General features: G+C 59.3%; 3 protein-coding genes across 4 annotated transcripts in view; 2 read left to right on the top strand and 1 right to left on the bottom strand.

Moving 5' to 3' along the window:
* LOC105990410 (transducin-like enhancer protein 2) overlaps positions 1 to 20,463 on the bottom strand; it is a 128,188-nt gene extending 107,725 nt beyond the window's left edge. The window contains exons 1-2 of the mRNA XM_013022790.1: positions 20,430 to 20,463; positions 2,465 to 2,471 (exon numbers count right to left, since the gene is read on the bottom strand). The gene's annotated coding sequence lies outside the window, so the exon portion shown is untranslated. The remainder of the gene's footprint in view (positions 1 to 2,464; positions 2,472 to 20,429) is intronic.
* On the top strand, positions 4,873 to 6,149 carry S1pr4 (sphingosine-1-phosphate receptor 4). The gene has a single exon (XM_013022786.1). It carries the CDS (start codon positions 4,876 to 4,878, stop codon positions 6,040 to 6,042), a length of 1,167 nt encoding a protein of 388 aa, XP_012878240.1. The 5' UTR covers positions 4,873 to 4,875; the 3' UTR covers positions 6,043 to 6,149.
* On the top strand, positions 11,479 to 26,730 carry Ncln (nicalin). Of its 2 annotated transcripts, none has more exons than XM_013022785.1 (15): positions 11,479 to 11,785; positions 14,767 to 14,957; positions 15,133 to 15,277; positions 16,716 to 16,810; positions 18,523 to 18,603; positions 20,389 to 20,492; positions 22,467 to 22,555; positions 22,662 to 22,801; positions 22,929 to 23,107; positions 24,579 to 24,666; positions 24,903 to 24,941; positions 25,025 to 25,188; positions 25,509 to 25,562; positions 25,671 to 25,749; positions 25,875 to 26,730. In XM_013022785.1, exons 1-15 carry the CDS (start codon positions 11,602 to 11,604, stop codon positions 25,932 to 25,934), a joined length of 1,692 nt encoding a protein of 563 aa, XP_012878239.1. In that variant the 5' UTR covers positions 11,479 to 11,601; the 3' UTR covers positions 25,935 to 26,730. The 2 variants fall into 2 exon arrangements, with proteins under 2 accessions (XP_012878239.1, XP_012878238.1); XM_013022784.1 differs by having other exon boundaries at positions 11,501 to 11,785; positions 25,028 to 25,188.
* Positions 26,731 to 26,736: the final 6 nt, after the last annotated feature.

Genomic DNA, 26,736 nt, shown 5'->3' with positions numbered 1-26,736 from the left:
GGGGCAGGCAGCGGGCCCCGGGCAGGACCGACCCCCTGGTCCCTGCTCGGCTCTGCCTTTCGCCACCCCAGACGTCCGAGGGCTCCGCCGTGTCCTCTGTGGAGGGAAAGGCGCCAAATGGCCAACGGCTGAGGTGGAGGAAGTCGCGGGAGAACAGTTCAAGAACTGCGTGGTCTCCCTGGAGCCCCACCTCCCATGACGTCACCGGGAGGAAGTCCTGGATGCGCTGTGGTGACGTCATCAGGACACTTCCAGAGGATGGACTCCATATATCGCCTCCCCCCCCTGGTGGACAATGTCGGAGACTGCTGCCGGAAGGGCTTTTTCTTGCCCCTGGGGAGCCTCCAAGCCCTCAGCGTCCTACTCTGGCTTGCAGAGGAGGGGAACTGAGGCTCACAGGCTGGGATCAAGGCACACTCTACCCCACCCACCTTCTGTATTTATTCCCTCTCTTCTTCAGGACCCCAGTTGGGGGTACACATTAAAGACAGTCCTCTGGAGAGGAGTGGTTTCTCGGGGGTGTCTTGCCACTAGCATCTGTCCCTCATCCCCACCCTGATCTCTCCTGAGGGGCAGCATGGTGGAAAGGTGACATTATAGGAAAGAAAAAAAAAAGTTCTACTTGTTGTCTGCCCACTTGTGGGACTCTGCTCATTTTGTGCCAGAATGTGGAGTAACCCCTTTCCCTAACTAGAGGGTCTCAGGAGCAGACTCCTCGGCTCCTGTGTACTCTCGAAGTCCAACAGTCACAATACCTCGTTCCTCCTCCTCTCCTTCCTCTTTCTTCTCTTTTTATTTTCATTCCAGCTCCTTCCTTCCTTCCTTCCTTCCTTCCTTCCTTCCTTCCTTCCTTCCTTCCTTCCTTCCTTCCTTCCTTCCTTCCTTCCTTCCTTCCCCCCCACCCCCTCTCTCTTGCCGGTCCTAGGGCTTGAACTTAGGGCCTAGTATTGTCCCTGAGCTTTTTCACTCAAGGCTAGCCCTCTACCACTTTGAGCCACAGCTCCACTTCTAGTTTTTCTGGTGGTTCATTGGAGATAAGAGTCTCACAGACTTTTCTGCCAGGACTAGCTTTGAACCATGATCTTCAGATTTCAGCCTCCTGAGTAGCTAGTATTACAGTGTGAACCGTTGATTTAGTTTTGGAGACCAGAAATCTGGATCATCCACAGGGCAACCTTGTTCAGATTTTCCTCTTTTGGGGAGTGAGGAGTGGGGTTTTTCTCTCGAGCCTCAGTCCTGTTAAGCATATGCTCCCCCACTGAGCCACACCCCAGAACTTTTCCCTCCCCTACAAAATAGTCACATTGATCAGTAGGTCTACCCTACTGATCCATCAAAATTTGATTCTATGTACAAACACTTTGCTTCTAAATATGGTCACTCTGGCCGATCTCAGGATTAAGGGTTCAATGGATCATTTGGCAGCTCAGGTTCAATTCACACCTGGCACTTTCTAGAAAATTCCCTAACTAGGACTTGTCGCGTGTCTGCAATGATTTGACTAAAAGGAGGGATGGGTTTGACCAAGGAAGACCAGAGAAGTCTTAACCCCCAAGTCCTGAAATCAGCATGACTAAGGAAACATCGTCTTCACCAGTTCTTTTGTTGGTGCTGGGGTTTGACCTCAGGACTGAGCAGATGCTGATTTTGTGGTCTACTGTGTGAGCCAGGCCCCTGCAGCCTGAGCCATACCTGCCCCACTTGCTCCTTGCCCCTTGGACATGGAACTGTCAGGACCTGGGCCCTGCCCCTGAGCTTTTTTGCTCAAGGCTGTGCTTCACCACAGCTCCCCTTCTGGACTTTTGGTGGCCAATTGGTAATAGGAGTCTCAGGGACTTTCCTCCCTGGGCTGACTTTGATTCATGATCCTCATATCTCAGCCTCCTGCGTAGTGCAGTGAGCCACCAGAAACTGGCTGTCATGTACCTTTTTAACCTATCAACATGTATAGAAGTACAGTGTTGTTTTTTGTTTGTCTCCTGGTCCTGGAGCTTGAACTCAGGGCCTAGGCTCTGTCCCTGGGCTTCTTTTGCTTAAGGCTAGTACTTTACTACTTAAGCCACAGTGCCACTCTGGCTTTTTTGGGGGGAAGGGGGGGTTTATTGGAGATAAGAGTCTTCATGGCTGGACACCAGTGGTCACACCTATAATTGTAACTACTCAGGAGGCTGAGATCTGAGGATCATGGCTCAAAGCCAGAGCCCAAGCGTCCACGAGACGCCTATCTCCAATTAACCACCAAAAAAAAAGCTGGAAGTAGAGCCAGAGGCTCAAGTTCTAGAGTACTATCTTTGAGCACAAATGCTCAGAGACAGTGCCTAGGCCCTGAATTCAACCCTAGAGCTGGCACCACAAAAAATAAAATGGAAAAGGCTGACTGGGAAGGTGGCTTAGTAGTAGGGTGCTTGCCTAGCTTGCATGAAGCCCTGGGTTCGATTCCTCAGTACCACATACACAGAAAAAGCTGAAGTGGCACTGTGGCCAAGTGGTAGAGCGCTAGCCTTGAGCAAAAGAAGCTCAGGGACAGTGCCCAGGACTGGCAAAACAAAACAAAGTCCCAGGAGGGAAAAGCCTTCACTACACTTGATAAGGCAACTCTAGGAATCAACTTGCACCCCAGGTGGTATCTGTTAGGTCTGCTTATATAGTCAGGGAGGGAAGGGGGCAGGACTAACCTGTCTGCACCAATCATAGTTCTTCATGCAAATGAGGGTGGGCTGCCACTAATCACAGCACAGTCTTTATACAAATGAAAGACTCTGAGCTGGGAAGGTGGCTTAGTGGTAGAGTGCTTGCCTAGCATACATGAAGCCCTTGATTTGATTCCTCAGTACCACATGAAAACAGAAAAAAACAGGGGTGGCGCTGTGGCTCAAGTGGTAGAGAGCTAGCCTTGAGGAAAAGAAGCTCAGGGACAGTGCCCAGGCCCTGAATTCAAGCCCCAGGACTGGAAGAAAAATTAATAAAAAGGACTTTGCACCACCACCTGTCTCCCAGTGGGCCCTCTACTCTCTCTCTGTGTGTGTGTGTCTCTGTCTCTGTCCCTGGCTCTGTGTCTCTCTGTCTCTCTGACCTGGATGGAAGAGGTTTCAGGGACTTCTAGGTTCCATTGGGATGATGAAAAGCCCAAAGTGAGCTGTTTGGATTCTAAATAGCACCCCTAAAAGGGACGTGGGGGTGTTGAAGGGCAGTGGTGAGAGTCCAAGGGTGGGAAGAGTCCAAGGTAAGCCTGGGATGCTGCAGGGTACCAGACAGTTCAGGAAGTGTGTGGGGAAGGATGGAGGCACCGCCCGCCCGCCCGCCCCCAGCGGCAGCGGCAGGTGGTGCCCTCTGCTGTCCACAGCCGGAGTCGCAGTTTGTTTCAAGTGGTGTGTGCGGCCTGACCGCTACCTGCCTTTGCTGGCAGTCTTTATGGCTCCAGGCAGACAAGCAAGCCGGGCCAGAGAAGGGAAGGGCTAATAACTGTCAGTGAAGGGAGTTAAGCTGGGACTGGTAGCCATGTCAGTAATCCTGGCACTTGGGAGGTGGAGGTAAGTTGTGGGGGGGGGGTTAGTTCCAGGCTAGCTTGGGATACCTAACAATTTCACAGACAGCTTATGCCTTAGGGGAAAATTCTATCTCAAATAAACGTGTAAGCCAGGAATCTATTTGCTTCGATCGATCGATTGACAAATGGTGTGTCCTCGCACCCAAAGTCCCTCCCCCAGGGCAGCAGGGAATTCACATAAGGTCACAGTCAGCTACACACCAGGCTGCATCAGATGCTCCCTTCCACGGCTCATCGCCCTTGTCCTGAATCTACTGTCTCTGGGAGACACCCAGCTGCATCGTGGGGATAGGAATCAGCCCAGGAACAGGGGTCTACATTGGGTCGTACATCCAGCCAGACTCAGGGGTCAGTCAGGGATCCAGGCCCCATCTAGGGGAAGGCTGTCTGAGATCTGGGCTTTCTCTGGGCTGCTTCCTGACTCAGTGATCTTTGTGGGCTGGAGTTGAAACTCAGTGTGTTACTACCCAGCCACACACCCCACCCCTTCTCTCCCCCACCTTTCTGTTTGGTCGAGTCACTGAGCTGCCCACAGCTGCACAGTAAACAAGGGGGGAGGGATGGCAGTGCCAGGAACTTGGGGTGCTCTTTGTCTTCCCCTGGCCTCTTCTAGCCCTCTCTTATCCTGTCCTCTCTAGGATGCATCTACTTCTTGGGGGGGATACCTGACCCCATCAATGGCATACGTGTGCCCCTGGGGCCAGGGTCACCTCCCCCTCAGACCCATAGCAATCTTCGGTTGAGTCACCTTAAGCCTGTGTACACAGAATGGGGGGGTGCACCCACAGTTCTTGTGTCTCCCACGTCCTGGAGCAGAGGTGGTAGCCACTTCTGCTCCCTGCAGGGGGGAGGGACAGGGGCTGGAGGCCATGAGCGAGCTCCCAGCATTCACATTGCTTCACAGAGCCTCAGTTTCCCCTAGCAGAACAAGTTGGTTATGGTAGGGGGAGGGGGGTGAGAGGGTGTGTGTGTGCTGACATGTGTGTCAGGGGTGTGCTTGGAGCGCACAACCATCTTGGGGGGACAAGGACAGAAGAGGGTGACAGGTGGCTTTCATTTCCCATCTGTGACCCGCAGCTCCACCCCCTCCCCCCTTGCTTTCCAGGATGGACAGTGGCTGGCTGGGGTAGAACTGGGGAGGGGTGTGTGTGTAGGAGGGTGCTTCCCAGAGCGGTCAACCGTCGCTGGGGTGGCCCCTCCCAGTCCCAGCTTCCCCCCCCCCCACCCCGGGGCACCTTGAATAACAGGAAATTTCAAACAACAGGAAACCCAGCTTAGGCTGTGGCTCCACCCTGCCCCAAGGCCTCAGTCTGCCCCCAGGGGAGGCCATGAACACCACGGGGTCACTGTCCCCAGTGGCCCTGGAGTCCTGCTACTGGCTGGCGGCCGGGGGACACAGCCAGCTGATCATCTTGCACTACAACCACTCCGGCCGGCTGGCTGGACGCGTCAATGGCGGGGAACCGGAGGACAGCAGCCTGGGGGCCCTGAGGGGCCTGTCGGTGGCGGCGGGCTGCCTGGTGGTGCTGGAGAATGCGCTGGTCCTGGCGGCCATCGGCACCCACATGCGCTCCCGGCGCTGGGTGTATTACTGTCTGGTCAACATCACCCTCAGCGACCTGCTGACCGGCCTGGCCTACCTGGCCAACGTGCTGCTGTCCGGGCCTCGCACCTTCCAGCTGGCCCCGGCCCAGTGGTTCCTGCGTGAGGGCCTGCTGTTCATGGCCCTGGCCGCGTCCACCTTCAGCCTGCTCTTCACAGCCGGCGAACGCTTCGCCACCATGGTGCGGGTGGCCGAGAGCGTGGCCACCAAAACCAGCCGGGTCTATGGCTTCATCGGGCTGTGCTGGCTGCTGGCCGGGCTGCTGGGGCTGCTGCCACTGCTGGGCTGGAACTGTGTGTGCGCCTTCCAGCGCTGCTCCACCCTCCTGCCCCTCTACTCCAAGGACTACATCCTCTTCTGCGTGCTGCTCTTCGCCCTCATCCTGGTGGCCATCCTGGGCCTCTACGGGGCCATCTTCCGGGTGGTCCGGGCCAACGGGCAGAAGGCCCCGCGCCCTCCGGCCCGGCGCAAGGCCCGGCGGCTCCTGAAGACGGTCCTCATGATCCTGGTGGCCTTCGTCGTGTGCTGGGGACCCCTCTTCGGCCTGCTGTTGGCTGACATCTTCGGCTCCAACGTCTGGGCGCAGGAGTACCTGCGGGGCATGGACTGGATCCTGGCTCTGGCTGTCCTCAACTCGGCCATCAACCCGCTCATCTACTCGTTCCGCAGCCGGGAGGTGTGCCGCGCCGTGCTGGCCTTCCTGTGCTGCGGGTGCCTCCGCCTGGGCCTGCGGGGTCCCGGGGACTGCCTGGCCCGGGCCTCCGAGGCGCACTCCGCAGCCTCCACCACCGACAGCTCGCTGCGGCACCGAGACAGCTTCCGGGGCTCGCGATCGCACAGCTTCAGGATGCGGGAGCCCCTGTCCAGCGTCTCCAGCGTGCGGAGCGTCTGAGGACGCGCGCGGCCGGCCTGGGGCGCGGCGGACGGGCGTGGGAGCCCCAGAGGGGGTGCGGGGAGAGGGGCGCGCGCACAGCCCCGCGGGGTCCCCTCCCCGGGGTGCGGGGACAGGCACGCACGGCTGGGAGCCTCGCGCTCCCCCCACATCGCCCCCCAGCACAAGGGACGGGGGGGGGCGTTGGCGTGACCCCGCTGTGTGTGACCCCGGGTGGGGGGCCCGGGCCGCTCTCTGGGCCGGGTTGGGGGGCACCGGGCTGCGGAGTCTGGCTCCCGCCGCTCCCAGCCCCGCAGCCGGCCCCCACCCCGCACCCCGGGGCCAGTTCACGTTCGAAGTCGCCGCCGGCGGTCTGATTGGCGGTGCGAGTGTGCGTGCGCGCGCGCGCCGACAGTGAACGGCCGGTTGCGTGCGCGTGCGCGGTGGGGGGAGCGCGCAACCGTGGAGGGGGGGGGTGACCAAGCCTTGCGCGTGCGCGGTGGGGGCGCGGGCGCCAGCGGGCGCGCGCGCGCTCGAGCAGAGCCCTGTCCCTGCGCTCCCCGCCCCCTCCGCACGCATGCGCGCGCGCGTCCGTGTGAGCCACGCTCGCTGCCAGGCAGGAGCCGGGGGACAGACCCTGGTCACCTCGCTCTTGTCGCTCACCTCCTCCTTGGTGAAGCCCGGACCGAGCCTCGGAGGGGGGGGGGGCTTCCCCTCGCTACCCTCCTCGCAGATCCGGGCTTTGAATGGTTGGGGGGTTCAAATCTAGGGGTGGTGGAGCCTCCCCCCAACTGTGGGAACAGGGTTTGCCCCCAGCAATGGTATTTAATTTGCATTCGTTTACATGAAGTGGCACCCCGGATTGGTGGCCAGGGGTGACCCGCTGCTCCCCATCATCCCCACCCCAGCCCGCAGGGTCTCCCTGGGGGGGGGAGATGTTGGGGTGGGGCGGGGGGGGGGTGAGGCTGGGACTCAGGTCCCAGCGCGGGCCCGTGCAGGGGCGGCTGAGCCCACGGCCCCCCACGTCTCACCAGCCACTTGTCATTCTGTAAAATCATTAAACTGAGTGAAATGTGAAGAATGCAGCTTCTCCGTGTCTTGATCTCCTAGGAACACCTTCCGTCTGGCTCACTTCTGCACCCCGGGAGATCGTCCTCAGGTCAAGGTGGGCAGGGCTGGGACACCCTCCCCCAGGACGCACATTGTCTGGTAGTCTGGGGTGACCCCATTCTTCCGGCTCTGGGCCTGTGGAAGCTCCTCCATCTACGCATCTCTCTCTCTTTGTACCTTTTTTAACATTTTGGTCAGTCATGGGGCTTGAACTCAAGGCCTGGGTGCTGTCCCTGAGCTTTTTCACTCAAGGTGAGCTCTCTACCACTTGGAGTCACAGCGCCACTTCCGGTTTTTCTGGTGGTTCATTGGTGGCAAAAGTCTCATGGACTTTCCTGCCTGGGCTGGCTTTGAACTGAGATCCTCAGATCTCAGCTTCCTGGGTTGCTAGGATTACAGGTGTGAGCCACTGGGGCCCAGTTCTGCATCCATTTTCCTGCCCTACCTCTCACTGTGTCTGGTTGACAATTTGAACTCAGGGCCTCATGTTCACCTGGCTGGCTGGCTTGACACTCTTTACTGTTTCGGTCACAACCGCTCTTTTTGCTTGTCAACTGGAGATGGAGACTCTAACTTTGCTCTCTGGGGTTGGCTTTGAGATAAGATCCTCCAGATCTCAGCCTCCTGAGTAGTTAGGATTACAGGCATGAGCCACTTAGTGCATGTCCAAACTCCTCTGTAAATAACATCTGCCAGTGAATTAAAGCTCATCCTTCTCAGGACATCATTCTAATAAACCCATCCACAGGGACCCTTCTTTCCAGATGACATTCTGTTCTGAGGTCCTGGGAATCCCAGTTTGAATGTACAGATTTGGGAGGGGAGGGGGCACAATTTAATCCATAACAAATAGTTGGGGGCTACTTTCTCCTGTCAATCACAGGCAAAAGGGTTTTATTCTTTATTTTTATTGGTCATAAGGCTTGAACTTGGGTCTCAGCACTGTCTCTGAGTTCCTTTGCTCAAGGCTAGCACTGTACCATGTACCATGGTTTTCTGGTGGTTTATTGGAGATAAGAGTCCTACAGAGGGGCTGGGAAGGTGGCTCTGTGGTAGAGCGCTTGCCTTGCATGCCTGAGGCCCTGGGGTCGATTCCTCAGCACCACATAAGCAAAAAGAAAAAAGCCGGAAGTGGCGCTGTGGCTCAAGTGGTAGAGTGCTAGCCTTGAGCTGAAGAGCTGAGGGACAGCGCCCAGGCCCAGAGTTCAGGCCCCATGACTGGCCAAAAAAACAAAAACAAAACAAAACAAGAGTCTCTCGGACTTTCCTGCCTGGGCTGCTTTGAACCGTGATCTTCAGATCTCAGCCTCCTGAGGCCTTTTTTCTTTTTGTGCCAGTCCTAGGGCTTGAACTCAGGGCTTGGCTGCTGTCACTTAGCTTTTTGCCTCAAGGCTAGTGCTCTAGAACTCAAGCCACAGCTATTAATTGGAGATAAAGTTGATTAATTGGAGATAAAGGTGTCTTTCTTGCCCAGGCCGGATTTGAACCATCATCCTCAGATCTCAGCCTCCAGAGTGGCTGGGATTACAGGCGTGAGCCGCCTGTCCAGGCCACACGCCTCCTTTTGTTCTCCTCCTTCATCCTACCTCTCTTGTAGGCCCCAAAACTCGTGACATGGCTGAGTAGGGCAATCAGTGCGGATGCCTCCTTCTGTGTCTGTCACCCACCAGTGCCCCAGCTCTGCCATGCAGCACAGCCTCCGTTTCTTCTGGAAGGTGAGAATTGGGGTAGTACTGCATGCTGCTGAGGTGTGATCACGTCACCTCCGCACCACCTTGTGTATGTTGTCAAGTGACAGTGACAAAGCCTGTGTGTCACTCAGTGCCAGGTATTGTTCTAAGCGCTGTATTAAACCTGCAAAGATGTGCAGGAGGCAGGTCCACTATTAGTTCCTTCAGACAGATAAAGAACTGGAGGCCCAGAGAGGTTAGGGTACTTTCCTAAGGTCACATAGCAAGGATTCACACTCCGTCCATCCACCCACCCCATTCATCCATCCTTCCTTCCATCCATCCATCCATCCATCCATTCTTCCAACCATTCATCTACCCATCCATCCATCCATTCATCCACCCATCCATTCATTCTTCCAACCATCCATCTATCCATTCATCCATCCTTCCTTCCTTCCATCCACCCATCCATCCTTCCATCCATCCATCCATCCCTCCAACCATCCATCTACCCATCCATCCATCCATCTTCCTTCCATCCATCCATCCATCCATTCTTCCAACCATCCATCTACCCATCCATCCATCCTTCCTTTCCTCCAACCATCCATCTACCCTTCCTTCCTTCCTTTCTTCCTCTTTTCCTTCCTTCCTTCCTTCCATCCATTCCTCCAACCATCCATCCATCCACTGTGTTGGGCTCTTTTCTGGCACAAGACTTAAAGCCATAAGCAGCACAGACCCAGTCAGTGCCCTCCAAAAGTCACACATGGGGAAGATGAGACATTACAAATATTTCATGAAGAAATGTCAAGATCAGTCCCAACTACTCAGGAGGTGGGGATGGGGAGATGGAGACTGGGTTATCAGCTTGCACCAATTATCTGATCTTGAACTTGGGGGTTCAAGCCATCTAGTGCATCACTTTCCAAGTAGCTGAGACTACAGGTGTGCACCACTGCCCCTGCCCCCAGGGTTTCTAGTGGAGGAAAACCAAGCTGGAACTGGAAAGTGACTTGTCCAGGGGAATGTATCTAAGAAGGGGAGAAGCCAGGTTTTCTAAGCCCTGTCTTGCTCTTAATTAGCACATCAAACATCCTGGAGCTGAGGACCTAGATGTTTAACTTCTGTACTCTCTTAAGTCCCCAAATGACAGGTGTGAGTTCTGATGTAATGTTCATTCACATTTTTAGTGCCCTGGCCCTGAGACACTGAGTTCTTACATAAATATGAGATACACCAAAATTAAATCTGAACTTCCATCAAAGTAATTCGTTTTATTTTTTTGTCGGTTGCGGGGCCTGAACTCTGGGCCTGCGCGCTGTCCCTCAGCTCTTCAGCTCAAGGCGAGTGCTCTACCACTTGAGCCACAGCTCCACTTCCAGCTTTTTCTGTGGTGCCAAGGAATTGAACCCATGGCCTCATGCATGCAAGGCAAGCATTCTACCACTGAGCCACCTTCCCTTACATAAATTTCACAGTATTGTGGGATAGTGATACTTAAAGTCACAAACACATTCTAACCTTCATGGGGCAAATTGTCATTATCATGGTCTGTAATGTTTGTGAATTCTATGAGCTTTGACAATACAACTATTTCTTCCACATCGGACGATATGTACATTTCTTTCCTTTTGTTTAGTGTAAGCTGTTCCCTTTTTACCTCTCATTCCCTCTCTCCCATACTGCCCTTGAGTTGATTCGTTCATTTTCATCAATGTCCAGTGCAGCTGATGGGAAAGCAATTAATTTTAAACAGCCACATTTTAGTGTAACTATGCCTCAAATATGAATAAAGATAAATATAAACAAGTATACCATCAAGCCCTGTGGAAACTCCAGATTGCAGACCACAAATCTAACCAATGCAACATCAGGACAAGCAACCTTCAATCCTAATTTTTTTATTTTTTGCCAATTGTGGGACTTGAACTCAAGGCCTGGGCACTGTCCCTGAGCTTCTTTTGCTCTAGGCTAGCACTTTACTATTTGAGCCACAGCTTTGTCCGTTTATGCAGTACATGCTAGGCAAGCACTCTACCACTAAGCCACATTCCCAGCCCGTTTAATCCTGATTTTTAAGATTTTTTTTTCATTCATTCACCATCCCCCCCCCGCCCCAAATTATGTAGCCTACTCAACGTGTCAGGACTTGTGCTCACGGCTTTAGAGACATGTCAATATACAGATGAGCCCATGAACTAGGAATTCATGGAGTTTAATGTCTGTCTTCCTTAGGAATTTTAATTTTCTCAGCAACTACAGGACTACAGTTACCATAACCCACTGCACCTTGTGCAATGGGACTACAATTCCCAGCAGAACTAGCGCGCGAGTTGGGCTACTTCCCTCCAGGTCGCAAGGTCACGTCCGGTCTCCGCTTCTTGCCCCTCCTCTCCTCCCGCACCCACCACGCCAAAGACAAAGCTTAAGGAAATTCTACCTAAAAACAGTTATTTTAAAGTGTTCATATCTTCCGCCTTGGAACTGGTGTGGAATTACAGCGCTACCAAGCAGTTTCCCATGGCTTCCTTGGCGGACTCTGAGAGTATGCCTACAACTCCCAGGAGGCTCCGCGCCCGCAGGACTACAACCCCCAAGAGGCAGTGCAAGTCTTAAGAGTTGTCCGCGGCGATGCCCGCAGGACCCTGGGCCGGTGCGGGGCTGCCCGGCGCGGCGCCCGAAGGACCCCGGTGGCTACCCATGCCGAGGTGAGTCCGCGGTTGTCGCCGCCGCCGTTCCCGTCCTCGTCTCGTCGCCGCCGCCGCCGCCCCGTGCGGCCCCGCCGCCGGCCAGGATGTTGGAAGAAGCGGGCGAGGTGCTGGAGAACATGCTGAAGGCGTCGTGCCTCCCGCTGGGCTTCATCGTCTTCCTGCCCGCGGTGCTGCTGCTCGTGGCGCCGCCTCTGCCGGCCGCCGACGCCGCGCACGAGTTCACGGTGTACCGCATGCAGCAGTACGACCTGCAGGGCCAGCCGTACGGTGCGTGCGTGCGTGCGCCCCGCGTCCCCCGCCCGCCTGCCCCCTCAGATCCGCCCGCGGAGCCCCCCTCGCCCGGCCCGGCCTCCGGGCCCCTCGGGGTCCCCTCAACTCCTCCACCTCCCCCCCCACCGTGTGACCCCCCAGGATGATCCTTAGGGTCCCCGGCCACCTGTCATCCGAAGCCTCATGGGGCCTGACCCTGATTCTATTTCATCTTCTGGAACCTTCCCCGGGTGTCTGCCTCCAGCCTGAGAGCCAAGGCCTGACCCCCGGGGGAAGGGTCCCCTGCGCTCAGGCCGGGCCCCGTTCTGAGCGGCGGTCCGGGTGGCACCGTCAGGCCCAGCTGAGCCCCTTGGATCCCCGCCCCCCCCCAGGCTCCCCAGGCCCTTTCGGGGGTGCCCCGTCTACGGAGGTGGCTCCTCTTTTGCTCAGAAGTTTGCGTGGTTTCTACTTAGAGCGGTGGTTGTCATGACTGAGGGTGTCCCAGTGTTGAGTGGGGGGAGAGCGACCCCACTGTTCATGGCACTGAGGGGTCACATGGGGCTTGAGTGGGGAGGCCCTGCTGTCGCCGGAAGGCTCCTGTGTCCTCCCTGCCTCACCCCAGCAGTACTGGCTGTGGCACAGTCTGTGGCCTGTGGTCACCCCTGCCTGAGCCCAGTCAGCCCTCCCCTCCACTCAGCTGCCCCCCTCCCCTCCCCACCCAGTGTTTATTGCTCCCGTTCAGGAGTCCTCAGGAGACTGAGGTAGGGAGGGAGTAGAAGTCCGGCAGAGGGGAGGCATCCGCCCAGCCCTGCCCTTCCTGCCACCCGGGAAAGTCAAAGGTCCCACCCTCCCCCACGCGCTCCCCGTCCCGTGCCAGGGTGGAGCATGGCCTCTTTCATCCTGGGCCCCTGTGCATAAGTTACTCCCCAACCTCAAGCAGCACCCCAGCCGCAACCCACGGTGCTTTCTGGCTCCTTACCCAACTTCCTCTGGCCGCTGAGGAGAAACTGGGCCATCTGTGCCTCTAGGAGATTGGGGTGTGTGTGACCCGGCCCAGGTAATCAGCCAGGTGCCCCCCCCCCTTCATGCGTGGCCTCGCCCCTGTGAGGTGGGCAAATGGCTCTTGTGAACACCCAACTGCACTGAGCTCCTAAATCAGATGTAGGCTAATTGCAGCCGGCAGGTCCGCTCTGGCCCCCCACCTGTGATTGTAAATAAAGTTTTATTGGCACCTCACGGGATATGGCCATCGTTATACTGATGGCTGCACATGTGACCCTCCAGTCCTTGGTAGAGAAAACTTACAGGGACCTCCCCTCCCCTCCCCCCCATTCAGGTCTAGTCCTGCTGTGGGGGCTGCCAGCGTCTGTCAGATGCGCCATGTGAGAGGATGTCCACCCAGGCTGTGGGTGTCTGTCCCACCCTGAGGCCCTCTGAAGGTCAGCCCCACCGAAGGGGACTAGGACTGGCCCTCAAGCCGAGGCCGGTTATCCCCGCGGGGTGTCCTTGTAAGGGGCTGGCACTGCCTGTGGCCCCGCTTCTGCAGGTGCCCTGCCCTCGTGGGCTGCTGAGTCACACAGTGGCCAGCCGGGTCTTGGAGGGGAGCAGAGGGGCCCGGTCTCCTGGTTGGCTCCTGACCACCTCTTCCCATTGCGGGGGAGGGGCGCTATCCCTTCTGGGTTCTGGGTCCCCACTGCTGAGGGGCCCTGCCTCTGCGGCCAGACCCTCCCTTGGCTCTGGTCTCCCAGCCTGTTCCTGGAGAGCGGGGATGGGATGTAGTAATCTGGCCCAGAGCCCCAGCTCCACGTGCACAGCCCGAAGCCTCCCAGCTCCTTGTCACCTGCGGTCACCTCCCGCAGCCCCGACCTCCAGGACACTGAGTCGGCTGGAGAGCACCCTCATTCCTGCTTCCCCAAAGACAACAAATTGGAGACCAGAGCCTCATCTGGGCCTTGCCTCCATCACCTGGCTCTGTGTGGCCCTGGGCAGCATTTGCACCTTCACTGTGTGTGTGTGTGTGTGTGCGTGCGTGCGTGTGCGTGCGTGTGCATGCGTGTGCATGTGTGTATGTGCGTGCGCGCTGGGTCTGGGGCTTGAACTCAAGCCCTGAATACTGTCCCCGAGCTTTTGTGCTCAAGGCTAGCGCTTTACTTGAGTCACAAATACACTTGGGGCTTTTTTGGTGTTTCGAAATTAGAGTCTCACGGACTTTCCTGCCCAGACTGGCTTTGAACCGTGATCCTCAGCTTTCAGCCTTCTGCGTGGTTAGGGTGACAGGCCTGAGCCACCGGCGCCGGCTAGAGAGCAATCATTTCTTTGTCCCCTGTGTGCCACCAGGGCTGTGACATTCGGCCAAGTTCAGGGGCCCGATGGGCATTCTGTGCCACCCTGGGGTCCCACCTGCGGGCAGAGCTGCTAAGCCATCTCCCCCGGCCCCCTGAATGCAGGGCACGACCCGCCCCCATCCCGCGTGGGTTAGCTGCTTCCTCAGCCCCTGTTGTATGCTGAGGCCCCCCCCCCCCCCAGCGACCAGTCCCCACTCAGGGACACTGGGACTTGGTGAGAGCAGCCTGTGTGTGTGCGAGGGCACGAGACACACCCCACCGCAGTCCTGGAGGGGGGCTACGGGCCCTGCAGGTGGGGTGCAGCCTGCGTGCCCAGCTGGGTGTGGTTGCAGCAGTCCCCGGGTTGCTGGATGGTCCCGGATGCTCATGGTCCTCCAGTTGCGTAGCTGGCGATGGGTGTGGTGCCCTCTGCGCCCCTTCCCGCAGATGAGTGCCCTTCAGAGTCCCCACAGGACCGTGGACAGGGCCAGGCAAAGCCACCCCAAGGCTCGAGGTCAGGAGGTGGCATGGGTTTGCGCCGCAGCGTGCCCCGCCCACCGGGCAGCCCGTGTGAGCACAGCTGCCTGTCTTGGGAGTCCAGGGCCGTGCGTGCGTGTGCGTGTGTGTGTGTGTGTCAGGCCGGCCCTGATGACCCTCCCCGTCCGTGTCCTGCAGGCACCCGGAATGCGGTGCTGAACACCGAGGCGCGCACGGTGGACGCGGACGTGCTGAGCCGCCGCTGCGTGCTCATGCGGCTGGTGGACTTCTCCTACGAGCAGTACCAGAAGGCCCTGCGGCAGTCAGCGGGCGCCGTGGTCATCATCCTGCCCCGCGCCATGGCCGCCGTGCCCCAGGACGTCGTCCGGGTGAGCCCCACCGCGGCCCCTGTCCCCCGCGCCTGCAGTGCCACGTGGGACCCAGGATGCCCCTGGGAACGGCGTGGCACCGTGCGGCTGGGTGTCCCCTGCTGTCCGCCAGCAGGACCTGCTGGGCCCCTGTGAGGGTCCCCATCCCCCGCCCTGAACGCCGTCTTCCCCGCAGCAATTCATGGAGATCGAGCCCGAGATGCTGGCCATGGAGACCATCGTGCCTGTGTACTTTGCCGTGGAGGACGAGGCCCTGCTGTCCATCTACGAGCAGACGCAGGCGGCCTCTGCTTCTCAGGGCTCCGCCTCCGCCGCGGAAGGTGTGTGTGGGGGGAGGAGGGGCGTGGGGGACTCTGCTTCCGCATGGGCTGCCCGGAACATGGCACCCACTGTCCCTTCGGCTGGCCTTCAGGCACTGCTCAGGGGATTGGAGGCGTCTTGCAGGGGGGTGTCAGCCCCGGGGTTTGGGGGAACGTGGGGTGTCGGCTGCTATGAGAAAAGAATCAGCCAGTGATGAGAGCTGGCCGGGTTTGCGAGACCTGCTCCACCCCAGTACCACACACAGAGCCAGGGAGGAAGAAGGGAGGCAGCTGACCCCCCAGGGACGCCTGCACTGCTGGCGCACCGCTGGCCAGACTGGCTAGATCTGGCAGCTGCTGGCTCTGTTTTGTAAAGCTTTATCAGCGCACAGGCCGCACTCACTTTACTGTCACTCAGGCTGACCGTCCGCCCAGACAGCTGTGAAAGCGCTCACTAACCATCCAGCCCGGGATGCGCGCGCCCAGCCCAGTCTCCGTGCGGCTGTGGACCACCACCGCCTCCACCCCAGGAGGCGCTAGCGTCTCAACACTTCCAGGTGGAGAAGGAGGGGCAGAGCTGCCCGCAGTGGAATATTACATGGCTATCAAAAGTGCAGTCCCAGCTACTCAGAAGGTTGAGATGTGAGGATCAGTTTGAAGCCAGCAGAGGCAGGAAAGTCCATGAGATCCTTGTCTCCATTTAACCAGTAAAAGGCTAGAAATGGAGCTTTGGCTCAAGTAGTAGAGCTCTAGCCTTGAGCACAACAGCTCAGGGACAGGCCTAGGCCCTGAGTTTAAGCCCTGCGATACACAGACAGACCAGACATAGACACACACACACATACAAATGTGACCATGAGACCCAGGCACCAGTGGCTCATGCCTGAATTCCTGAGATCTGAGGATCACAGTTCAAAGCTAGTGCAGGCAGATCTAGGCTCTGATCTTTAACCAGCAAAAAGTGGAGGCATGGTTCAAGTGGTAGAGTGCCCAGGAGTTCAAGCCCCACCACACACATACTCACACAAAGATGGGGCAGTAGAATTTTGTGGAAAAGGGCAGGATATGAAAGTGAACCTACTGATCATAACCCAGAAACTTGTGTTTGGAAATATGCTGAAACATGACAGGAAGTTCTGGGAGCATAGATCTCCAAGCTCACTCTGTGGTCATGTGCAGTGCTAGGGGTGAACCTGGGGCATGCACAGCCCAGGCAGGGACCTTCCCCCCCCCCCACGCGGAGCCACAGCCCAGGGAGGGCCATCCAGTACCCGGGAGAAAGGAGCCCAGGGAGGGGTTCAGATGCAGGTCCTCTGGGGCCACCTTCTGCGCTGCCCCAGGTCAGGCCTGTAAGGTTCCAAGTTTGGGGTGTGGGGTGCTGAGGTCGGCTTCGGTCTCGGACCCCTGGTGGCTGAGGGACAGCCGCTGGGCCCCGGTGACCTGCCCCTCCCGCCCTCAGTGCTGCTGCATACGGCCACTGCCAATGGCTTCCAGATGGTCACCAGTGGGGTGCAGAGTAAGGCTGTCAGCGACTGGCTGATCACCAGCGTGGAGGTGAGTGCGGGGCCCCCGGACACCCAGGCTCCTCAGCCCCAGCCCCTGCCCAGCCGGGACACCCACCTTCCGGAACCCCCCTGGCTGCCTGGTGGGGTGGAGGTGGGCCTCTGCCAGTCCCCACCTGCCTCCATTCTGTTACCACACCCCACCCCCTTCATGGCCCTCCCAGGAAGCATTGTTTAGGCCCCTGCTGTATGCAGATTGACACGGGGGCTTGGGCCTGGCCCAGGTCCAGCAGAGAGGCAGGCCCAGTGGGGGAGGCCTGCTGCATAGACAGGTGGACAGGACACAAAGACGGCCAAGTTCTGCCCAGATCCCTGCGTCTGGACCCAGCTAAGCGACCCCCCAGGTTTAGAGGCCTTTTTTTTATCAGTGCAGCCACCCTGCCATGGGCTTCTAGAAGTTTCTGTTCATTGGAGTCGGGCAGTGGGATGCTGGGGCCTGTGCCGCATGTGTCACGCTCTCCTGACTTTCCTGGCGCCAGCTGGCACAGGCTTGGCTGTGTTCTGGGTAGAGGCTATGGCCCACAGGGTCAGGGGACCCCCAGTTCCCCAATTCCACACTCCCCCACATTCCTCCCACCACTGTGTCCCTCTGTGGCAGCCACTGGACAGCCTCAGTGTGGGCCAGGGGTGGCCCTGTGCCCGCCTCGGTGTGGCTCTCCTCCCGGCCCTAGCTGGGGGCTGGAGCCCGAGTGCAGGGAGAACGGGGCTGGCGCGTGCGGGGGGCGTGGCTGTGCCTGCCCTCGCCAAGCCTGCGTCCTCTGCCACGGCGGGTCTGCGCCTGCGGGGCCTCGGGCTTGTGGTCTTTGGATAGTGCTGTGCCCACCCTGAGCGCAGTATTCCACTTGTCTTTTTTTCCGGCCTTGAACTGAGGTGCTGGGCGCTGTCCCTGAGCTCTTTCACCAAAGGCTCGCACTCTACCACTTTGAGCCACAGCTCCACTTCCAGTTTTCTGTGATTAATTGGAGGTAAGAGTCACACACTTCACTGGCTGGGCTGGCTTGGAGCCATGATCCTCAAATCTCAGCCTCCTGAGTAGGATTCCAGGCGTGAGCCACTGGCACCCTGCTTGTTTATTTTTTATTTTGTCGGTCGTGGGGCCTGAACTCTGGGCCTGGGCGCTGTCCCTCAGCTCTTCAGCTCAAGGCTAGCGCTCTACTACTTGAGCCACAGTACCACTTCCTGTTTTTTCTTTTTTGCTTATGTGGTGCTGAGGAATCGAACCCAGGGCCTCAGGCATGCAAGGCAAGCGCTCTACCACTGAGCCACCTTCCCAGCCCCCCCAGCTTGTTTTTTAATAAAGTCTTTTTTTTTTTCTCTTAAATATTTACTCTTTCGATTTTGGAAAAACAAGATTCAAGAAGGAATGAGTTCTAAATTTTCTGTACAACTTGAGCAACCATCAAACATTAATTGTAATTAGGAGAAGAATAAAACAACTTTGATTTTTGCTCTTACACATCAGCGATTTGAAGTTCATTCAAATAGTATTTGACTTTCCCAGTTTTAATAAAGTTTTGTTGACACACAGCCACAGCCATCACTCATGTCATCCGTGGTGGCTCTCCCGAGTAATCTGCAGAGATCCACGTGGTCCCCACAACTGGAAGTCCATTTTCTCTGTAAGGAAGTTGTCCTCCTGCCCAGCCCTGCTGCCCAGGGATGGCCAGGGGTGCGGACCCCCGCGATCTAGCCTGTCTCTCACAGGGGCGGCTGACGGGGCTGGGCGGAGAGGACCTCCCCACCATCGTCATCGTGGCTCACTACGACGCCTTCGGTGTGGCCCCCGTAAGTACGGCTCCCTGTAGGGTCTGGTGGACGCAGAGTGCCCCACGGGGCACTGTGCTGCCCGCAGCAGGGCCAGTGCACACCATGGAAAGGCTGAACCCTGTGCTGAGAACGCCTGCCGGGCCGGGCCGGGCCGGGCCGGGCAGGGCAGGGCCGGGCAGGGCCGGGCAGCAGGGGTCTCAGCTGTGGAGCTGCCCTAGCCCCTTTCTTCTACCCAGGATGCCTTTGTGTGATTTGGCCATGACTGTACCTGTGCCATCCTTTTTGTTTGTTTGCTTTTTTGGTCAGTCATGGGGATTGGGTTCAGGGCCTGGGCGCGGTCCCTGAGCTTTGGCACTCAAGGCTGCACTCTACCACTATGCGCCACAGCACCACCTCTGGTTTTCTGGTGGTTCAGTGAAGATAAAGAATATGGTAGACTTTCTTGTCTGGACTGGCTTTGAACCTCAATCCTCAGATATCAGTCTCCTGAGTAGCTAGGGTTACAGGTATGAGCCACCAGCTCCCAGTGGCTCTATCTTTAACACAACTCACCCTTTTTTGGGGGGGCGGGGTTGGTTGTGGGGCTTTAATTCTGGGCCTGGGTGCTGTCCTTCAGCTCAAGGCGACCCCTCTACCACCTGAGCCACAGCACACTTCTGGTTTTCTGGTTGCTTAAGAGTCTCATGGACTTTCCTGCCTGGGCTGGCTTTGAAATTCGATCCTCAGGGGGCTGGGAAGGTGGCTCAGTGGTAGAGCACTTGCCTTGCATGCCTGAGGCCCTGGGTTTGATTCCTCAGCACCACATAAGAAAAAAGCCAGAAGTGGCGCTGTGGCTCAAGGGGTAGAGTGCTGGCCTTGAGCTGAAGAGCTGAGGGACAGTGCCCAGGCCCAGAGTTCAGGCCCCACGACCAGACCCAAAAAATAAAAAATAAAGAAATTCGATCCTCAGACCTCAGCCTCCTGAGTAGCTAGGATGACAGGCGTGAGGCACTGGAGCCCGCCTCGCAACTCACCCTTTAAGGTCTGTCATCCGGTAGTTTCTTTTTCTTTTCTTTTTTTCTTGGGTCCAGTCATGGGGCCTGAACTCTTGGCCTGGGCACTGTCCCACAGCTCTTCAACTCAAGCTAGCACCCTACCAATTGAGCCACAGCACCACTTCTGGCTTTTTTCTTTTTGCTTATGTGGTGCTGAGGAATCGAATCCAGGGCCTCATATATGCAAGGCAAGCGCTCTACCACCTTCCTAGTCCCTCTTTTCTTTTTTTGACCGTACTGAGGTTTGAACTCAGCATCTTGGACTCACTAGGCAGGTGCTCTACAGCTGAGCCACACCTGCAGTCCTGCTTTGCACTGGTTATTTTTGAGCCTGGGCATATGCCTGGACCGAGATGCACCTATTTTATGTTTGAAACGGTGTTGACTGAGGTGAGAGGCTTGTGATGAGCTTTCTGCCTGTGCTGGTTTTGAATTGTGGTCCTCCTGATCCCTGCCTCCTGCGAGGCTGGGATTACAGGCGTGAGCCATGACACCACCTCCTTCCTGTCCCTGCAAGCACTTCTCCCACTCTTGGTGATAGTATTTAGGACCCGGAAGTGGATCGGGCAGGTGCTTAGGCTGCACCCCCGCCCCCCAGGACTGAGGTCTTGAACACCGGGGCTCGGCCCCCAGATGTGAGGTGCAGTGAGCTCCGTGTGCACGGAGGTGGGGGGGAGCTGGCCCTGCACTGCACGAGGACCCGAGGCGGGTTGGTGAAGAACGGGGGAGCCTGGCACCGCCGGCTTCCCCTCTGCCTGTCTTCCCGCAGTGGCTGTCGCTCGGCGCAGACTCGAATGGGAGCGGCATCTCTGTGCTGCTGGAGCTGGCCCGCCTCTTCTCCCGCCTGTACACCTACAAGCGCACGCACGCCGCGTGAGTGCCGCGGGGCGGGGCTGTGGGGGGTGGCCCCGCCCTGGCCCCATCCCTGCTGCCCCACCCCTGGCCCGGGGCTGTCGGGGGGGGGGGTGTGTGGCCCGCCCCGCCCTGGCCCGGGTTCCATGCTGCCCCACCCCCTGGCCCGGGGCTGTGGGGGTGGCCCGCCCCGCCCTGGCCCTGGGTCCCTGCTGCCCCACCCCCTGGCCCGGGGCTGTGGGTGTGGCCCGCCTCGCCCTGGCCCGGGTTCCATGCTGCCCCACCCCCGGGGCTGTGGGTGAGGCCCCGCCCTGGCCCCGTCCCTGCTGCCCCACCCCCTGGCCCGGGGCTGTGGGTGTGGGCCCGCCCCGGCCCGGGGTGCCTTGCTGCCCCACCCCCTGGCCCAGGAGGCTGGCAGTGCCTGTGAGGAACCGAACTGTCTAAAGGTGGATGGATACAGGGTGCCCCTGGGCACAGTGGGCATGCGCCAGATGTTCTTTGGGGGCATCCGGCCAGGGTTGCCATCCGTGGTGTATACTGTGGGGCCCAGCGTGTGTGCACATGTGTACACACGCGCGCCTATGCGTGGGCTTGAACTTGGGGCTTGGGTGCTGTTCTTGAGTGTTTCTCTCAAGGCTAGTATTACTTGAGCCACAGCTACACTTTCTGGCTTCTTGGTGGTTAATTGGAGATGAGGGTCTCACAGATATTCCTGCCTGGGCTGCTTTGAACTGTGATCTGAGGATCTCCTCAGGATCCTCAGATCTCAGCCTCAGGAGTAGCCAGAATTACAGGAGTGAGCCACCCGTGCCCAGGTGGTTTTTTTTCCTATTTATTTATTTGTTTGTTTATTGTGTTGGTCTTGGGGCTTGAACTCTGGGCCCTGAGTCCTATCCCTCAGCTTTTCAGGCGAGCACTCTACCACTTGAGCCACAGCATCACTTCAGTTTTCTGAGTGGTTTATTGGAGATGAGATTCTCACAGAGTTTCCTGCCTGGGCTGGCTTTGAACCGCGATCCTCAGATCTCAGCCTCCTGAGTAGCTAGGATGAAAAGCGTGAGCCACCAGAGCCCGGCGCCCCTGTTTATTTTTGAATTAGGGTCTTGCTTCCTATCCAGATTGGCTTGAACTACAATATTTATACTTCCTGCATAAGTGGGATTACAGGCTCATTCCACTGCACCCGGCTTCTTACTGGTTGAGTTGGCATTTTGCACACTTTTTCCCAGGCTGGTGTCAAACCGCTATGTCCTCCACCTCTCAGGTAGTTAGGATTACAAGTGTGAGCTGCCGCCCCTGTCCTGGATGTTTGCCTGTGGCTGGGTGAGGCCAGGGGCCCAGTTCTAAGGTCTCCTGTGGGTTTGGGTGACACCGATGCTGGCGTGGGCGCCACCTGCTGCCCGTTAGTTGAGGCCCAGTGCAGACGTGTGGCTACATCCCTTCAGTCTCTGCCCCCCGGACATCCTGAGGTCTGTCCTGAGGTCCCTCTGCTGGCGACACCAGCTGCTGCCTTAGCCCCCAGTGTGGCTGGTGACCCCCACAGAGGCCCTGCTTCTCAACAGGTAGCCTTTCAGTTCCCCAGGGACCATGCCTGTCCCCCCCCTGCAGGGAGCCGGGGGACAGGGGTGACGGGCGCGAGGGTTCAGGGCCGAGCCTCAGCACCTGCCACCGTCCCTGGGACCTCACCTGGGCCTTGACAGTGAGCTGTGTGGCCCTGGTAGGTGGACAGGGACCAGAGACGGGGCCCAGGCCCCCCTCACCTCACCACACACCCACCTTTCCAGGGCTTGGAGCTTCTTAAGCTTTGCCATCTGGGGACACCGGTGGCTGTCAGGACTGGCGTGGTGTGGGTGTAGGATCAGGACACCCCTTGGAGAACCAGTCAGCCCAGGAACTAGTCATAGATCATTCTGTGGTTTGGGAGGCACTTCTGAGTTTGCTGTGACTGCCTACCCCCCACCTACATCCCCCCAGCTGACACCCCGCTCCCCCCAGGTACAACCTGCTGTTTTTTGCCTCCGGAGGGGGCAAGTTCAACTACCAGGGCACCAAGCGCTGGCTGGAGGACAACCTGGACCACACAGGTGAGTGCCTCGGGCTGGGCCTCCCCCCTCGTCCCTCCCTACCCCCCCCCGTCCCGCCCCTCCCCTCCACTGTCTCCCCCTGAGCCCCTGCCGCTCCGCTCCGCAGACTCCAGCCTGCTGCAGGACAACGTGGCCTTCGTCCTGTGCCTGGACACCGTGGGCCAGGGCAGCCGGCTGCACCTCCACGTGTCAAAGCCGCCACGCGAGGGGACCCTGCAGCACGCCTTCCTGCGGGAGCTGGAGACGGTGGGTGTCGGCGCTGCCCATAGGGGAGTCCCGCCCCCCCCAACCCCGCATGGGCACGCTGGCCAGCGGGTCCTGAGCACAGAGATGCCGGGGCCTCAGACCTGGCCCCCGCCCCACCGCCCCGCAGGTGGCCGCCCACCAGTTCCCCGAGGTGCGCTTCTCCATGGTGCACAAGAAGATCAACCTGGCCGACGACGTGCTGGCTTGGGAGCACGAGCGCTTCGCCATCCGCCGCCTGCCGGCCTTCACCCTGTCCCACCTGGACAGCCACCGCCACGGGCAGCGCAGCAGCATCATGGACGTGCGGTGAGCAGAGCCCTGGGGGCCGGCTCCTCCCCCGGATGGACGGACAGCGCCCCGCTCCACGCAGCACAGCACAGCAGCCCAGCGGCCTCGGGCTCCTCTGCACGGGGGTTTTTGAATTTTAGTGTGTGTGTGTGTGTGTGTGTGTGCTTTTTTCACTCAAGACTAGCACTCTACCACTGGAGCCACAGCACCACTTCCAGGTTTTTGGTGGTTAATCTGGTGGTTAATAAGAGTCTCAGGGACTTTCCTGTCAAGGCTGACTTCCAACCCCAAGGTCTCAGCCTCCCGAGGAGAGGAGCTAGATTACAGGGGTGAGCCATCGGCACCTAGCTGGCTTTTTATTGTTCATGGTGCTTGGTTTTCATACCAGGGTTTGGTGCCTGCTGGGCAGGTGCAGTCCGCTGAGGAGCTCACTTCCCGCCAGGTGCATGCCTGGACCAGGACCTGCCTATTTTAGGCTTCCCGACAAGCTAGGACAAAAGGTGCATGCCACCTCATACAGCCTCACTTCCTTGAGATGCAATCTTGTTCCTGCCTGGACTGGCACTGAACCATGATCCTCCTGATTTCAGCCTAGTGAGTAGCTGCATTTATAGGTGTGAGCCTCATGAAGTGGATTTTTAACTCAGTAGGCATCGGAGGAAATCACAGCCAGCCCTGGAACTCTGTCCCCGCCTGGGTTCACCACACTGCCAGCTTGGTATTATAGGGCTTAGATGACCCTAGGCTGACTTCACCGCATTCACTGGCTCAGGGAGCTGAGGCTCACAGTGAGTCCCAGGCCCCCGGCCAGAACCTCATGACTGTGACAGGTCCTCCAGCCACCCTCCCTCCTTAGCCTGAACTCGGCTCCCCCGAGCTTCCCAGGTGACCTCTTGACATCCTTGGAGTCTAGGCTTGGGGAGCTAGGCCTCCACTCGAGTCTCCCACATGTGTGCCCTGGCCAAATCTAGTACCATTTTCCAGGTCAATAGCAGCGCTGGGAGCAGAGCATAGTGGGAGGTGGACAGCCCTAACTCTGTCCTGGACGCCCCAGCTCTGTCCCCGACACCCCAGCACCAGTCATCCCGAGAGCCCCTGCTGGTGGGCTCTGTGGGCCCCGGGCCTTCAGCAGCCTGGTCTCTTTGCTTAGGTCCTCTCTGGGGTCCTTCCTGCCTCTGCCAGAGTCTGTTCCAAGCATCACCCTGATATTTCTGAGTCCAGTGCCCATAGCTTCTGTATCTCTTCTCTCGGGTGCCCTGGCCCCCTCCAGTGCAACCTTAGTGCATCCATGTAAAGGCCATGTCCAGATAGAGCCCTGCCTGGGCAGTCGGGGCGCATGTGAGTTTGGGGGTCAGCCCTCTGCCCCTGTGCAGAGGTCTCTGCCCAAGGTCGCCTATCCTGGAGGGCTCCCCCTCCCCGTGGCTGTGCACCGGCCCTCGCCGCGGTGAGGACCCCGATGGCAGGGGTTCCATTTCCCCTTCCCCCGCAGGTCCCGCGTGGACTCCAAGACGCTGACCCGCAACACGAGGATCATCGCCGAGGCGCTGACGCGGGTCATCTACAACCTCACGGAGAAGGTGAGGCGGCCCCGCCCGCCGCACATGCTGCGCCCGCTCTGATAGGCCCCCCTCCCTGCAGGCTCCGCCCCCTGCCCACCACTGCCAATCACGCCCTCCCCCGGCAGGCCCAGCACCGCCTATCCCACCCGGCCCCGCCCCCATGCCAGGCCAGGCCCCGCCCCTCGCCTCTGCCCTGCCCCGCCCCCCTCGCCAGGCCCTCGGCGCCTTTCAGACCCGCCCCCCTCTCTCCGCAGGGGACACCCCCAGATATGCCGGTGTTCACTGAGCAGATGGTAAGGCTGGGGAGGGGAGATGGCCGGGGGGGGGGTGGTACACGGTGGGGCGCCGCCCTGACCCCCTCCGGCCCGGGCCGCAGCAGGTGCAGCAGGAGCAGCTGGACTCGGTGATGGACTGGCTGACCAACCAGCCCCGCGCGGCGCAGCTGCTGGACAAGGACGGCCCGTTCCTCAGCACGCTGGAGCACTTCCTGGGCCGCTACCTGAAGGACGTGCGGCAGTACCACGTGAAGGCGGACAAGCGGTGGGCCTCCCGCGGGGTCGGGGGGCGGGGACCGCGGGGAGCCCGCGCGTCCGGCTGCCCAGCGCCCCCTTCCGGGCCTCGGGAGGCCTCCGGGGCCCCCGCTGAAGTGAGAAGGGCTGGAGGCCCAGAGGACCCCACCCGGGCCCGGCCTCACTCCTGCGCCTCGGCGCCCTGTCTAGACCACTCAGAGCCCGCGGGCGCCGAGCCGTCGGCGGAGTGGCCGTCGGCATGGGAGGAGGAGGGCTGGTGGCTGTGGCTGTGGCTGGGCCGAGGTCTCCTGGGCCTGGCAGGGCGGCCGCTGAGTGACCCTTTCTCCCCAGGGACCCCGAGTTCGTCTTCTATGACCAGCTGAAGCAGGTGATGAACGCATACAGGTGAGTGCTCCCCCCCCATGGGAGCCCTGGGGCACCGCTGCCCACCAATCTCCCCCCCCCCCTGCCCGGGGCTGGCCCTGACCACACACCCCGGACCCCACACTCCAGGGTGAAGCCGGCCATCTTTGACCTGCTGCTGGCCGTGTGCATCGGTGCCTACCTGGGCATGGCCTACACGGCAGTCCAGGTGAGTGGGGAGGGGGCTGGGGGGGCTGGCCAGGATGTGGCTGAGGCTGTAAGCTCCGCTCCATGGCCGCGGGGGACCCCCTGACCTCACACCACTGTTCCTGGGTGTGTCCCCCTCCCCCCCAGCATTTCCACCTGCTCTACAAGACTGTGCAGCGCATCCTGCTGAAGGCCAAGGCCCAGTGAGCGCTGCCCAGCGGCCCCACCACGCCGGAGCGCCACACCAGAGCTGTTCCACGCCGTGCTCCAGGAACTGGGGGCGTCTGTCTCTTTCCCTTCCCTTGGGTTTCCTCGGAGGAGAGCCTGGTGGGGGCCCAGGGCCTGGCAGCCCGGATGAGTCCGGCGCAGTAGCCGCCCCCCCCAGCCCTGCCAGCCCCCCCCCAACTGGACTGGTATTTATCTCTTCCCCACGCCTGTGGGGTGGGGCCGGAGTGACCATCTCTGTGCAGGCTCCTGGCCTGTCTCCTCCTGAACCCCGTGTCTGACAACAGCAGGCTGGGGTTCCCCCCTGAGCCAGATTCCCCCCCCACACACACACTGGCCTCCTGCCTGCGCCCACCCCGCTTCCCCCCAGGCTGTCCCCAGTGCTTGTGAGTCTGCCTGCCTGTCCCCCCACAGCCTCAGCTTTCCAGGCCCCGTCCCCACGGCTTCCCGGATGTCTGTCCCCCCCCTGCACCCGGTGCAAAGGGGGGGGTCACGAGGGGCCCCGGAGCCCCCACCCGGGCGATCGGGCTGAGCCAGCCCCTCTGTGCACCCCAGGAGTGACGGCCAGGCCGGGTGGAGGGGGGCGGGGGGGCAGCTGACACCAGGACTGGCTCGGGCCCCTCCCCGGGACCTGCAGCGCCCGCTCGGGGCGCCCCCACACACTTTGGGAGGGGTTGTGGGGGGGCTCCAGCACTAAAACTGACCTCAGGGAGACCACGGCGTTCACCTATTCGTTAGCAATATAATCAGTGCAGTGTTCAGGGGATGCGGGGTGAGCCCACCT

The sequence above is a fragment of the Dipodomys ordii genome, unplaced genomic scaffold, assembly GCF_000151885.1.
Source record: "Dipodomys ordii isolate 6190 unplaced genomic scaffold, Dord_2.0 Scaffold64, whole genome shotgun sequence".
NCBI classification, from domain to species: domain Eukaryota; kingdom Metazoa; phylum Chordata; class Mammalia; order Rodentia; family Heteromyidae; genus Dipodomys; species Dipodomys ordii.
Note: the sequence above shows the minus strand (reverse complement) of the source record. Positions and strands in the feature narration are given on the sequence as shown.

Bases quoted from the DNA above. Each gene is read 5' to 3' on its own strand.
- Ncln (XM_013022785.1), top strand. From the start codon at position 11,602: ATGTTGGAAGAAGCGGGCGAGGTGCTGGAGAACATGCTGAAGGCGTCG. The intron at 11,786-14,766 runs GTGCGTGCGTGC...CGTGTCCTGCAG, and splicing joins CCTGCAGGGCCAGCCGTACG to GCACCCGGAATGCGGTGCTG. The intron at 22,556-22,661 runs GTGAGTGCCTCG...TCCGCTCCGCAG, and splicing joins GGACAACCTGGACCACACAG to ACTCCAGCCTGCTGCAGGAC.
- S1pr4 (XM_013022786.1), top strand. From the start codon at position 4,876: ATGAACACCACGGGGTCACTGTCCCCAGTGGCCCTGGAGTCCTGCTAC.